Genomic DNA, 12,355 nt, shown 5'->3' with positions numbered 1-12,355 from the left:
GATTATAACAATGATTATAACAATACATCCAGGGCTCTGGGAGAATGCAGCATTTTAAAAAATTTTCATCTCCTGTTTACCATCTCACTGACAAACAAGAAGGAAAATGTACAAAGACAACTTTGGGTATGTTAGAGCAAATTCCCAGCAGGTGTAGTTAGGGTGTGTGTGTGTGTGTGTGTGTGTGTGTGTGTGTGTGTAATATTCTCAACAGATATCACCAAAGACACATACTGAAGAACGATATTTTTCATCCTAGAACTATGAAAAATTAAGATAACTGAAATGCATGAACACAAAGACCAGAGAATATGAATGATTTATCAAACCAGTTCTTGCCCAATTAGTTCCAAGAGAATTTAAGCAAATTCTTATTAAGTTATACTCATAGTTACATTAGTACATGGATTAACTTAGCAAACGATATTCAGAATGTGATTACCTGAAGATAATTGAAAACAAGAGTTGGTGGTTTAAAAAGAAATCAATGTATGAACTAAAAATGGACACAGTCAGTCAATGAGTAACTAACATCTGGAGGCTAACCTTGATAAAGACAAGACCTATGATTGGAAATGGTTAAAGGAAGAGAGGAATATCTGTGGGTACTGGAGCTAACCTGATATTGTCCATGACCTCCACCCTCCATGACTGCTTTACAATCAACTATAATCTGGCCATAAGTTTGTCCTCATTCTTTGAATACAAAATAGTATTAAATATAATAAAAGCTCTTTCCATAGGTAAGTCAGAATTTGTCTGACAGTTTTAATGCCTTTTAAGTTCTAAATGCAAGTTCAAAACCTATCCAGTTGTCTCATTTTTATCTTTTCCATTATCACAGGTAGTCATTGCTTATTATTTTTCTTTTCTGAGATAATGGAATCATTAAGCTTTTGAAGACTTTTACTTACAGAAGCCCTGCTCTAGCATAACAATGTCTAGCGCAGGAGAATAGCCAAGACCCAGTCACGAAGATGATGTCCCGAGCACCCCCATGAATCATGAGGTCTGGAGAATGAATGCCTTGTGCTTTCTAGCTCCCTAAAAATGTCTATCACATATGATACATTTTTTCTTAAGCTCCACAGAATGCCTTTCCTTAAACTCTACTTCATATTCTTCTAGTTTCTTCACAAGTTCTGAGGCCAACCTTTAAAGGATACTTGGTGGATGGAGAAGATCCTACAAATAAGACAACGATTGGGTCTCTCTGTGCCATCCTGAATGAGAAAAGCTTCTGGGAAGCTGCTGGGACAAAGTGGAGCACATCCATTGTGACTCTGTTCACAATGTTTTCAGAATCCAGGCAGGGAGAGGCAAGTGAGCCACACAGAAACAGTGTGGGAGGCAAGTCAGCTGTGATGAAATGGAAGAAGATACCTTGACTGAGCTACCTGGCAATCTTACAGAGCTGTCTAGGGTGATACTTGTTATCTCAGCCCCAGTGCCTGAGGAGGGTAAACTCAACAAAACACTAAGGGACAGACCAGCCACAATGTTATGGTCTTGCTAACTTGCAGGATAATGACCTGAGTTTTGAAAGAAGCACTAACTTTTCATCTGGAAATACTTGCTACTCAAAAATCTACTGTGAGAAGGAAGAACATGGTAAACACTCTCAGGGCTATTTTATAGAATTTTCCATGCCATCCAGTATGGTAGCCACTGGGTATACCTGACTAAGTGTCACTGAGCAACTGAGGCCTTAATTTTGTTTAAATTTAATTAATTTTAATGTAAACAGACACATATTACTAGTGACTAATCATATTGGGGTTCGCAGCTCTAGATTAAAAAAAAAACATCATGTAAAGAACACACAAGAAAAGCCTGAGGAAGATTCTTCATAGCCATATATACCCCTGGGGATGTCTGAAAAGTGGTTCTATCTGCTCCAACAGGGTCCTCACCTAATACAGAGCTCCCTCCCAAATGGTGTGATTACCCCCTTAGCCTCCTTCTTTATGTCCTTTACTCTCTTTTCCTCCTTTCCCCCACACAACACCACAACGTCTCCAGCGAGTTCAGCCCCACTCTCCTGGTCCGTGACTCCTACACCCTTGGTACCCCAAGTACCCAAGATGCTGGCACATCTTAATACTCTTTAATGGATTCTATATCTATATCTATCTATATCTATATCTTTTTCTCTTAAGTTTTAATGTCATATTTACACATATAACATATTCATTTATGCTATTTGGGAGTGTTTATTTCTTATCGTAACATTTGCTTTGATTAATTTAGAAATGTTTTCAGCACTGGTCTCCAGGATTGCAACCACCTGATAAAGCAAGGACTTTCATTTGGATCTCTTTTATTCAAATAAATACTTTCTTCCTTCACATATCACATAACTTATTCTTTTCTCTTTATACTTTTTGTTTTATGTATTTAAACAATTTTTTAGTTTACATATTCTATAACTAGATCACCAATATGAATAATTCATCTATACATTATTTTACCGATTGATGGGAACAGAAAAAGCAGTAGGGACTTAACAGACTTATTTATACATACTTTTTCTTACAAGCACTATCTTCTCTATATTATTACAAAATATTGAAAACATGGGTATATGCTGCAGTATAACTTCACACTTATTACTTTCTATTCTATCACAGAATTATCTCATCTCCAAATGAATAAGACACAGAGAAAAAGAAATAAGGACAAGGGCAAACAAGAGGTGGGGAAAGGCAAGAGGTACTAGAATTTCTCTAGAAGAAAGCAGGACTCAACATTCACGTGGAGAAAATTCAGGCCTGGGGTGGGACACAGAGTGGTGAGCATGTCCAATGGAACGGGCACTTGTTAAGAAAAGCGTCAGACAGCAGAGGCTCTGGGGATTGATGTGGGTCTGGGCGAGGCCTCAGGGGTCCAAGAAGGCCCCAGGAAGGGCAGAGGTGGGCAGGCAGCAGGAAATGTCAAGGAGGGGCTTTAGGAACACTGAGAAGGGGGTATGATGCAAAGGCATTTGGCTCCAAGAGTCATTTATGATGCTGTCTATAGCTGCTACTCTGCAGACTTTTCCAATTCATCCCTGAAATAATTTAAACAAGAAAAATTTTTACCTGTGATGTCCTGAATACCGTGGACCACGGATATGGCCTATTCCTCGGCACCCTGGAGTAGGACAAACAGCTTGACCTGGAAGGATTTTCACATCATTTGCTCCTTCAGGAAGTAAAAGAACATACCTTGAAAACACCCTCAGTAAAGAAGAACTAGAAATACTAAAATATGTAAATGATATTCATTGAGACTTTGCAAATTAAAAACCAACCATCACTGAAACACTTAGTGGATACTTGTGATGTTTTATAACACGACTTACTAGAAAATATCAGTGCTGTTATAGATAACGCTAACGCAACTAATATCTGAGGCAGAGCAAAACATATAGGCATTGAAATTTTTTAAAAATATAAGAACATCCACTCCTTCCTTTCAGAGAATAATACTGGCAAAGGCAATATAACCATGAGCGAAGAATGTGAAAGGGTGAGGTGTGGTTTGTGGTTCTCCTTGAAACTCCCACTCAACCACAGCAAGCTCCCCCAAATGCTGGACAGAAATTCAGCTAGTAAATGAGGCCTGCCAAATATGGGGAACATAGCCCTACCCATGCTTACTCAAGTAGCTGTCAAAGCTACCTAAAAAAAAGAATGGCCCAATCCATACTACAATACACTATACTCAAACTACGTAAAATACACTTATCCTCTATTAATAGTACTATTAATGCTGTATATATTTAATACTAATGCTAATGCTATACTACATATAACCATTCCAAGCCAGAGATGAATTCTGTCAAGCCCAAGAGGCAATCTATCTCTAAAGATTATCAGGAGTTAAACCCTCTTTCTCTGTTCTGTGATTCTCCTCAGTCTGCTCTCCTTCCAGAGTAAACTCTCTGGGTCTTGTCATCACCCAAAATGACACTGCTTCCAAAAGCACTAAGCATACAGGCCCTCTGACTACAAAATCACATCCTTCCAGATTGCTCACTCAGGTAGCCCAGCAGCTGATGACGTTTCAACATCGTGGGAGTTCCCAGGCCATGAGTTCCCTTCTTTCCCATCCTCAGTCCCCTCTCATCGTAACTGCCTTCCCTTGTCTTCAAGTCTGCCAACCAGCAGTTACCCTCCGTTGCAAATATCTGAAGCTCCCTTGCCTTGCTGAACTTCTACGATGGGTGGCTGTGAAAAGAAAATAAAGAGCCAGCTGTGGGTCAGTGGCACTACCCTGCTGGTCTGTGTTTCACAAGACTAAGTTCTCCAGGAAACTACACAAATGGTGTAGATTCATTGTTACCAAAACTACTGTCTTCAGGGTCACCTGAGTTCCGCCCCCCCCCCCCCCCCCAGCCTCTGCCCTCTGGCTCTCACAGCTTCTACTGCTTGCACTTCACTGGGAAAACAGGAGCTTGTCCTGGGGGTACAGCATCCTCTCCTGCCTTTGCATCAGTGTGGGGAGTGCTCTCTTCCCTCCAGAGCAGGTCTCTCACCCTTTCTATTTGGGTTTTATCTACAGAGTCTTTAGGTTCTCATATATTCTAACCACTCTTGGATTACTGAATCTTTCATACCAGTATTTAAACAAACTCCAGTTTCCCCATTATAAAAAGAAATAAAGACAAAATGAAACAGTAAACAAAAGTTTAGAACTCTCCTTGAGATCCACATTCCCCTTTAGCAGCCATTTATTCTTTTCCCCTTCTCAGGCAAACTTCTCAAAGAAGTTATTGCTGTTTCTTCACATCTCACTTTGCAAATCATGTCAATCTTCTAAGGTCACTAATGACTTCTATGCAACTAAGCCCAACTTGTACTGCTAGGTATGCATCACACTCCCTGTCTTGATGCCACTAATCACCATCCCTTCTTGAGTTGTTATTGTCCACAAGCTTTGGTGACGTCACTCCCTGACAGTTTCCTTGCTATAAATGGGCATTCTCTTGTAATATCCTTTGCCATATTTCCCTCCTCTAGTTAATCTGAAAATGCCAGAGAACCTCAAGATATGTTCCTGGGCCATCCATTTCTACAGCTTCATTTACCACCAGTATGCTATAGATGCTCACGGGCTATATACAAGCTCACAGGCTACATACGACAAATTCTACGAGACATTACAACAAATATTTATACCTCAAATACAATTTCATCAAGTTTACTGAGCAACAAGAAAGTCTGTCTTAGATACTTATGCTCTCATAATTTTGCAAGACACCTTGAGGGATAAACAGAGAAATGAGTTGCCCCATCCAAAGGTAGTTTTTGGAAGCAGCCTTTAAAAAGAAAAAAACTTTTAAACAAATCCAAGGAATCTAGGTTAAAAAAAAACTGTAAACAAATCTCTAATTAAGAAGTATGTTTGTGTTGGTTGGCAAATAAAAAGATCTATAAGAAAAAGCACACAAACATAAATATAAATAGACTTTTCTCCAAGCTGTACCTCATAATATACTACCAAGGCCCCTCACAAAGGCCTGAAATATTAAATCTATAAACAAACCAAGAAGTAAATGCTCTCCATCGGTCAACCCTGGTGTCATTCTGTGTGAACAACATTCCAGGAAATTGTCAGTGAAGGCACCTTAATATATTTTTTTAGTACTATTTCAATGCACTTGATTAAATTAAGGATTAAAGTGATCTTTTAAATATTTATCAATGCATATTTATTTCCAGAGCCCTGACAGGGGTCATATTTCTCTCCTTGTCAGATACATGAGGAGGGGTATGATCTCACTATTGTGAGAATTATTATATTAAGAACCACAGCAAGGGTCATCACGAAGTAGAGAAGAACATACAATAAAAAAAGCATGGAATCTAAGAATTTTTCTGGTACATTTTGTATGATGAAGTTTAATGGGCTGACCCAATGGTGAATTAGTCTGTTGGGGAAAAGAAACCTGTAAATTCTACACTCCATATTATTGCCTCTAGGATAAGGGAAACTATGATAAAATTAGTTTTTTTTCCCCCAGAAAACAACTGCATTTTCACCAAGAGTATCTGCCCTTTAACTTGGATGTTTAGAGAATGAGGTCCCAAGAAAAAACATGTTCTCAATTTGAAATCCTTCTTTTTAGAAAGACCATCCTGAACATTTTACCTTTTCTGCCTTCTTTTTGCCCCTTTAATTGAAATTAATTTCCTAGTTGATCTGCTAATCTCCTGTCTCTCTTTCCTAGAGTGAGGACACTGACCTTATCTAATGTGTCTACCATTGGAGCCCCAGAACCCACTACAGCAGCAACTGGCATATAATAAATACTGAATTAGTATGTTCTGTAAACAAATCAAGAATCATAAAAACAACAATTAACATTTAAAAGCATTATTTGGTATATTCTGACCACAATGCTATGAACTAATCCCCATTTTATTTTTTTAAGTTTTTAAAAAAGATTTTATTTATTTATTCATGAGAGATACACACAGAAAGAGGCAGAGACATAGGCAGAGAGAGAAGCAGGCTTCCTGCAGGAGCCTGATGAGGGACTCTATCTCAGGATCCCGGGATCATGACCTGAGCAAAAGGCAGGTGCTCAACCACTGAGCCACCCAGGCATCCCCCTCATCTTATTCTTATTTCAGAGCTGAGCATGTCTAAAATCAATCTCTGGTTTTCTATTTCTTAATACTATGAGCTACCATTAAGCAGCATGAATAGCTCCTAATTTATTTCAAGTCTTCTATGAAAATTTTACTTAGGTAGGAGTAAATCTAATGGCAAGAGTTCTTCCTGCAAAAACAAAATGAAATGGAAAATATCCTTGTAGACTGGAAATTATCTGAGTAAGGAACAAAGCTTCACACTCAAATGATACAATAAGTAAAATGTCCTCGTGGGTCCCCATTCACATGGAATTACCTGGTTGCCATAAGTAGCCAAGGAAGACTTTGCAGTTGCCCACCCAACATCCATTCCCCCCTTGCTGCTGATTGAACCCTGATTTGGTTCAGGGCAGCAATGGGCCCAGTTGGCTTTGCCAGCCTCTCACAACCAGATGTGGTCATCTGACACCATATGGGACAGTTAGACCTAAGGCAAATGCAAAATAAGGATGTCTACAAATGCTTTTCTTTCCTAGTAGAAGGGTAAAGGCGATGCTGGTGTTGCTTTGCCCATGTCCTCTTACTTCGACCTTCGTGGAAGGCAGGGTATAAGGGTTTATGAGGTGACAAGCACGAAGACAAAAGCAAAAGTGTTCAAGAAGGCAGAGAATGAAGGAAGATAAACCCGGACTCAGGACATGCCACGGCAGACCTACCACATCAGTGTTTATCATACAGGAAAAATACTACCCCCTCTTCGATTAAGCCATTATAGAAGATTTTTGTGTTATTTGCAGCTGAAAAGTACATCCAAGAAAATAGCAATTTTATTTTGTTTTTCCTTTTGTGAAATCAAGTAATTATTCTAAAACAAAAACTATTTGCCATGTAAAGAAGATGTAAGATATCAAGGGAAAAATCAATATAGTAAAGAGCTTATATCCATCTCTAGAAAATGAGAAAGGGAACCGGCCTTAATTTCAAAGTAGCCCAAACTGGCAACCACCAAAGTGATGGGAGTGAAAAGGCTTATTATTGCCCTACTTGATGTGGGTGAGAGGCTGAGTTCGAGAGCACTGCCCTACTGTGTAGGAAGCAGCTCACTTTCCAAACTTATTTTATTGGGTCTAGAGGTGACTGAAAGCAGAATGACAGTACTGACACTGGTTGAAGCAAATGAAAATGCTCTGTTCTGTGACGTATGTATGTGAGCTCCATATTGATGTGGGCCCATGTCGCAGCATGAGGATCAAGCAGCAGTCTTCCTAGCCCCATTTCAACACTAATCTCCTGCTGCTGAAAATGTTTTCAGTTCAACCTGATTCATTTAACAAGTGTTTAAAAGAGAAATGACTCTAGCATCAGGTGGTAATATCCACCAGAGGATATACAGAAAAGTGGAACAGATTTAAATGTCATTGATAACAGACAAGTGAAGATATTTTAACTCTTATTTTCTTAATATTATGTTTTAAATAATATTTCTTTTGAATAGCCACTGAGAGTTTACTCATTTAAAGAGATACTGAGTACCTGCTGTGTGCCAGACAGGATTTCAGGTACCATGGATATGGCAGCAGATCAAACAGAAAGTCCTGTCCCCCCAGAGCTTATGTTCTGGCACCAAAGACACAATAAACACTCGAATGAAAATCACAATGGAATGTCAGATAGTAATGGTGCTAGGAAGACATATGAAGTCATGGAGCAGAAGGGGGAATGCTTTTTTAATAATAAATTTATTTTTTATTGGTGTTCAATTTGCCAACATACAGAATAACACCCAGTGCTCATCCCATCCAGTGCCCCCCTCAGTGCCCGTCACCTATTCACCACCGCCCCGCCCTCCTCCCCTTTCCACCACCCCTAGTTCGTTTCCCAGAGTTAGGAGACTTCATGTTCTGTCTCCCTTTCTGATATTTCCCACCCATTTCTTCTCCCTTCCCTTCTATTCCCTTTCACTATTATTTATATTCCCCAAATGAATGAGACCATATAATGTTTGTCCTTCTCCGATTGACTTATTTCACTCAGCATAATACCCTCCAGTCCCATCCATGTCGAAGCAAATGGTGGGTATTTGTCATTTCTAATGGCTGAGTAATATTCCATTGTATACATAGACCACAGCTTCTTTATCCATTCATCTTTCGATGGACACCGAGGCTCCTTCCACAGTTTGGCTATTGTGGACATTGCTGCTAGAAACATCGGGGTGCAGGTGTCCCGGCGTTTCATGGCAATGCTCTTAAGGCCGATAGTCAGGGAAGAAATCCTGACGTGAGCAGGATCCTACGGGGAGTGAAAGCACACTTCCTATGACAACAGCAGGAAGGCCAGTGTGGTTAGAGCTAAGGAGACAAAGGAAAGGGGGAAGAGATGAGGTCCCATGGGCCCAAGCAATATTCTGAGTTAGGTGGAGGCACTAGAGAATAGAGAGGGCTGACAAATGAGTACGAGCACACTCACTGAGCCTTACGGAGTGTCCCAGGGAAAGGGCCTGGGGCGTGTGGCTGGGACTAGAGGTGTCCTGCAGCCATGGCTTCTACACCTGGTGCTCAAAGCCCTGGACTAGGTGAGATCCCACCGTGAGTTAGTGTCAGGCCTGAGGACTGAGCTCTGGGAAACATGATTTGTAGAAACTAAAAGAGTGTCAGAAAGGGGCAAGAAGGTACAGCCAGGCAGAGGCAGGCGTCCTCGACGGAGAAGGACATGCAGACAGTGAGCCAGGAAGCAAGACAGTGGCTATGAGCACAGTGCTGAGGAAGGTTGAGGGTGTGCAGCCCTGAGCTCCTGGGACTGGAATGAGACCATTTTTGGTGACCAGATGCCAACAAGCCTGACCCAAGGTAAGGGAGAGTGGAAGAAGAAAAAAGAGGCAGACCTGGGTGCTAAGATGGCCAAGTTCTCCACCCACAGCACTAGTTTTCTCAGAAAAACGAACCCCAAAATCATCAGCTGAGATTAAGAATGGAGCAAAGGAAGCAGCAGAATTAAATCCGGAACTAAAGAGAAATAAATAAAGGAAACTGTTCAAATATGCACACATTCTCATTTCAAACAATTAAGATTTCACTACCTTTATTTTGGATAATGGAAAACTTTCAGGTTAGTATCCTGGTTTTGTTTTGTTGCTTTTTTTCTCCCACCCGCCTCAGGAAATTTACATTATAGTTGTTAAGAAGCTTTAATGAAATAATTACCTTTGAATGCTGGAGAATGCAAATAATAAGCATACCTTTCAAACTGAAATTATAGATTAATCATACTTATTCTTTATCTCCTAATGAAATTAGGGATAATAAATACCCGTTGTGCTGTAATAATGAGTTTCTCAAACAGAAGAAAATAATGTAACTAAACACCATGGTTGCTTGTCCCAGGCTTCAGGCTGTTAGATTTCATGATATATAAGTAAAATAGAATAACAATTTTGTGAAAGGAAAATAGAACAAAAGAATAAGAAAAGGTTCCTACAAATGTGACTGTTTTGTCTAACCTGATGTTTTAGAAAAACCTTTAAAATATAGCAACAGCAATATCTGTACAGGAAGGCAAACTAATCAACCACCTGATGGAGGACAATGTCTAGAAATGTACCAGAGTCCTGGGGACCAGTGGCTACAATAATGATACTTATTCCACCAGGGAAATAGCCACTGTGACCACCCCACCACCACCCACCACATGGTGAGAAAAGAGTACAGCAGCAATGGACAGCCTTCTGAAAACCCTTTCCAAGATCTGACAGAGATTCCCAATGAGTAGTTATGGTAAAAAGTGAATCGTATTCTATTGGGCTCTGGTCAGTATTTCAAAGGAGACAGCAGGGATCCCAGGTGGTGCAGCGGTTTGGCGCCTGCCTTTGGCCCGGGGCGCGATCCTGGAGACCCGGGATCGAATCCCACATTGAGCTCCCTGCATGGAGCCTGCTTCTCCCTCTGCCTATGTCTCTGCCTCTCTCTCTCTCTCTGTGTGTGACTATCATGAATAAATAAGTAAAATCTTTAAAAAAATAAATAAAATAAATAAAAGGAGACAGCAGACCAGTGGACAAAGATTTTCTTAGCAAACATAAAATGCATTTATCATATATGGAGCTTTATTTTTTTTTATTTTTATTTTTTTATATATGGAGCTTTAAAGAAGAGACAGAATAACATGGTGGGTAACTGGCTAATAACAAGAGGCTCGATCCCAGAAAATTTGGATCTCATGCTTAACTACGGGCACAGGATCAGGGCACCAATTTGTGTCCAATTGTTTACACAAAACTAGGCTCTTCTCATATTATGGAATATAGCATAGGCCTTCATAAAATGCCAGTGTTTCTAACCTAGTTTTTAACCTTTCAAAAAATCAGGAAAACAATACTCTTGATTTTTGGAAGGGAAAAACTGGGAGAGGTCCGCATAGATAACACAGCAGCACAAAATTTTATAAGTAGAAAAAAACTGAATGCATTATTGGCACACACAAAAATCCTGGTTTATATGTAACTGAACTAAATTGAATTAAATTTGCCTCTGATAAGCTTACTGGGGAGACAAGAAGGAGGGTAGAGGGCAACATGGTGCCTAACAGTACAAAACTACTTTACTAGACTGTATTGTTTCACTGTTTTCAGTACTTTTACGAAAGAAGTAATAGATGTATTTGTCTTCTAAATCTTAACTTTTAGACAAATTCTCCCACAGCCATTATAAAAACTAAAACTACTTTGTTTTGTCCTGAATCTCTAGTTTGTCTTTTATATGAAATCAGCTTTAAAAAAAATGACTAATTTGGTACTTGATTTATGTAAATGAATTACTCTTATCTAATCAAAGTGAAAATGCTGCCAACTTCCCCTTCTCTCCTCACTCTCTATACTTCTATTTCTACTTCTCTCCCCTCCCCTACCTGGCTGTTTCTGTCTCCTCTCCTACCTCCTCCCTCCCCCTACTTTGCTTCATGGAACATGACACTAAATAGAATCCAAGAGGGTGGTAACTCTGCCTTCCTTACTCACAGGACTTTCCTTATTCATGTGACTGGAGATACAAAACTGGCCTAAAACTAAGTATCATGGTTTGTTTTTGAGCTTCTCCAATCCTTTAACTGTTTCTTTCCCTTTTGTCAAAAGAAGAAATTATTTAGATTAAGCACTCTGTAACACAAGATTCCAAAGTAGAGTGATGATAACATCTTTCAAATAACCTGCAAATTACGTCTAAAGCAGAACTACGGTGTTTATAAGCCCTCCTCAAATCAGCCTCTTGGCTCCTCTTAATAAAAAATGTTGAGAGTTGTTTGTGAAGTTTGTTTACATGTGTATAATATTAACAGTTACATCTTTCCCTGTGGCTTCTATCCTAAACTTAACTCTACAATTAATGACTTTCCTATATTGAGTCACTTGTGAATTGCCATGTTTCTAATGTGAAGGAAACCCTCCACCCTGATGTCTATAATATATACCTGGATGAAATGGAAGGAGCAGCTCGCTTTCCCTCAAGGCTTGTGTACTAGTTTACTCACTGGTGGCTTTGAATTAGTTTGGATCGTAGGCTTGAGGGAGAAGGTGAGTGCTTACTGCCTACAGGTGTTAGTGCCACCCAAAGGGAGCTCTGTGCAAGAGGTGCAACAGATTACACCCCTATGTGCTGCTTGATCAAAACAGCAAATAACAGTGTCCACTGTTATCACAGATACAAAGATGCTCCGTTCAGAGCAGCAGAGAAAGCTCCCATCATGCAGTCTGCCCATGAAATGATAACTTGATTGTGGCTTTA

The 12,355-nt window shown here is 39.8% G+C and overlaps 1 protein-coding gene across 4 annotated transcripts in view; it reads right to left on the bottom strand.

The window, feature by feature from the left end:
• Positions 1-12,355, bottom strand: part of L3MBTL4 (L3MBTL histone methyl-lysine binding protein 4) — a 446,630-nt gene that overhangs the window by 164,430 nt on the left and 269,845 nt on the right. For all 4 annotated transcript variants that reach the window (XM_072734933.1, XM_072734932.1, XM_072734931.1 and 1 more), the window contains one exon: positions 3,081-3,183. In XM_072734933.1, coding sequence (XP_072591034.1) covers positions 3,081-3,183 — 103 coding nt within the window. The remainder of the gene's footprint in view (positions 1-3,080; positions 3,184-12,355) is intronic.

The sequence above is a fragment of the Vulpes vulpes genome, chromosome 13, assembly GCF_048418805.1.
Source record: "Vulpes vulpes isolate BD-2025 chromosome 13, VulVul3, whole genome shotgun sequence".
NCBI classification, from domain to species: Eukaryota; Metazoa; Chordata; class Mammalia; order Carnivora; family Canidae; genus Vulpes; species Vulpes vulpes.
This window is presented reverse-complemented; position numbering and strand designations above follow the sequence as displayed.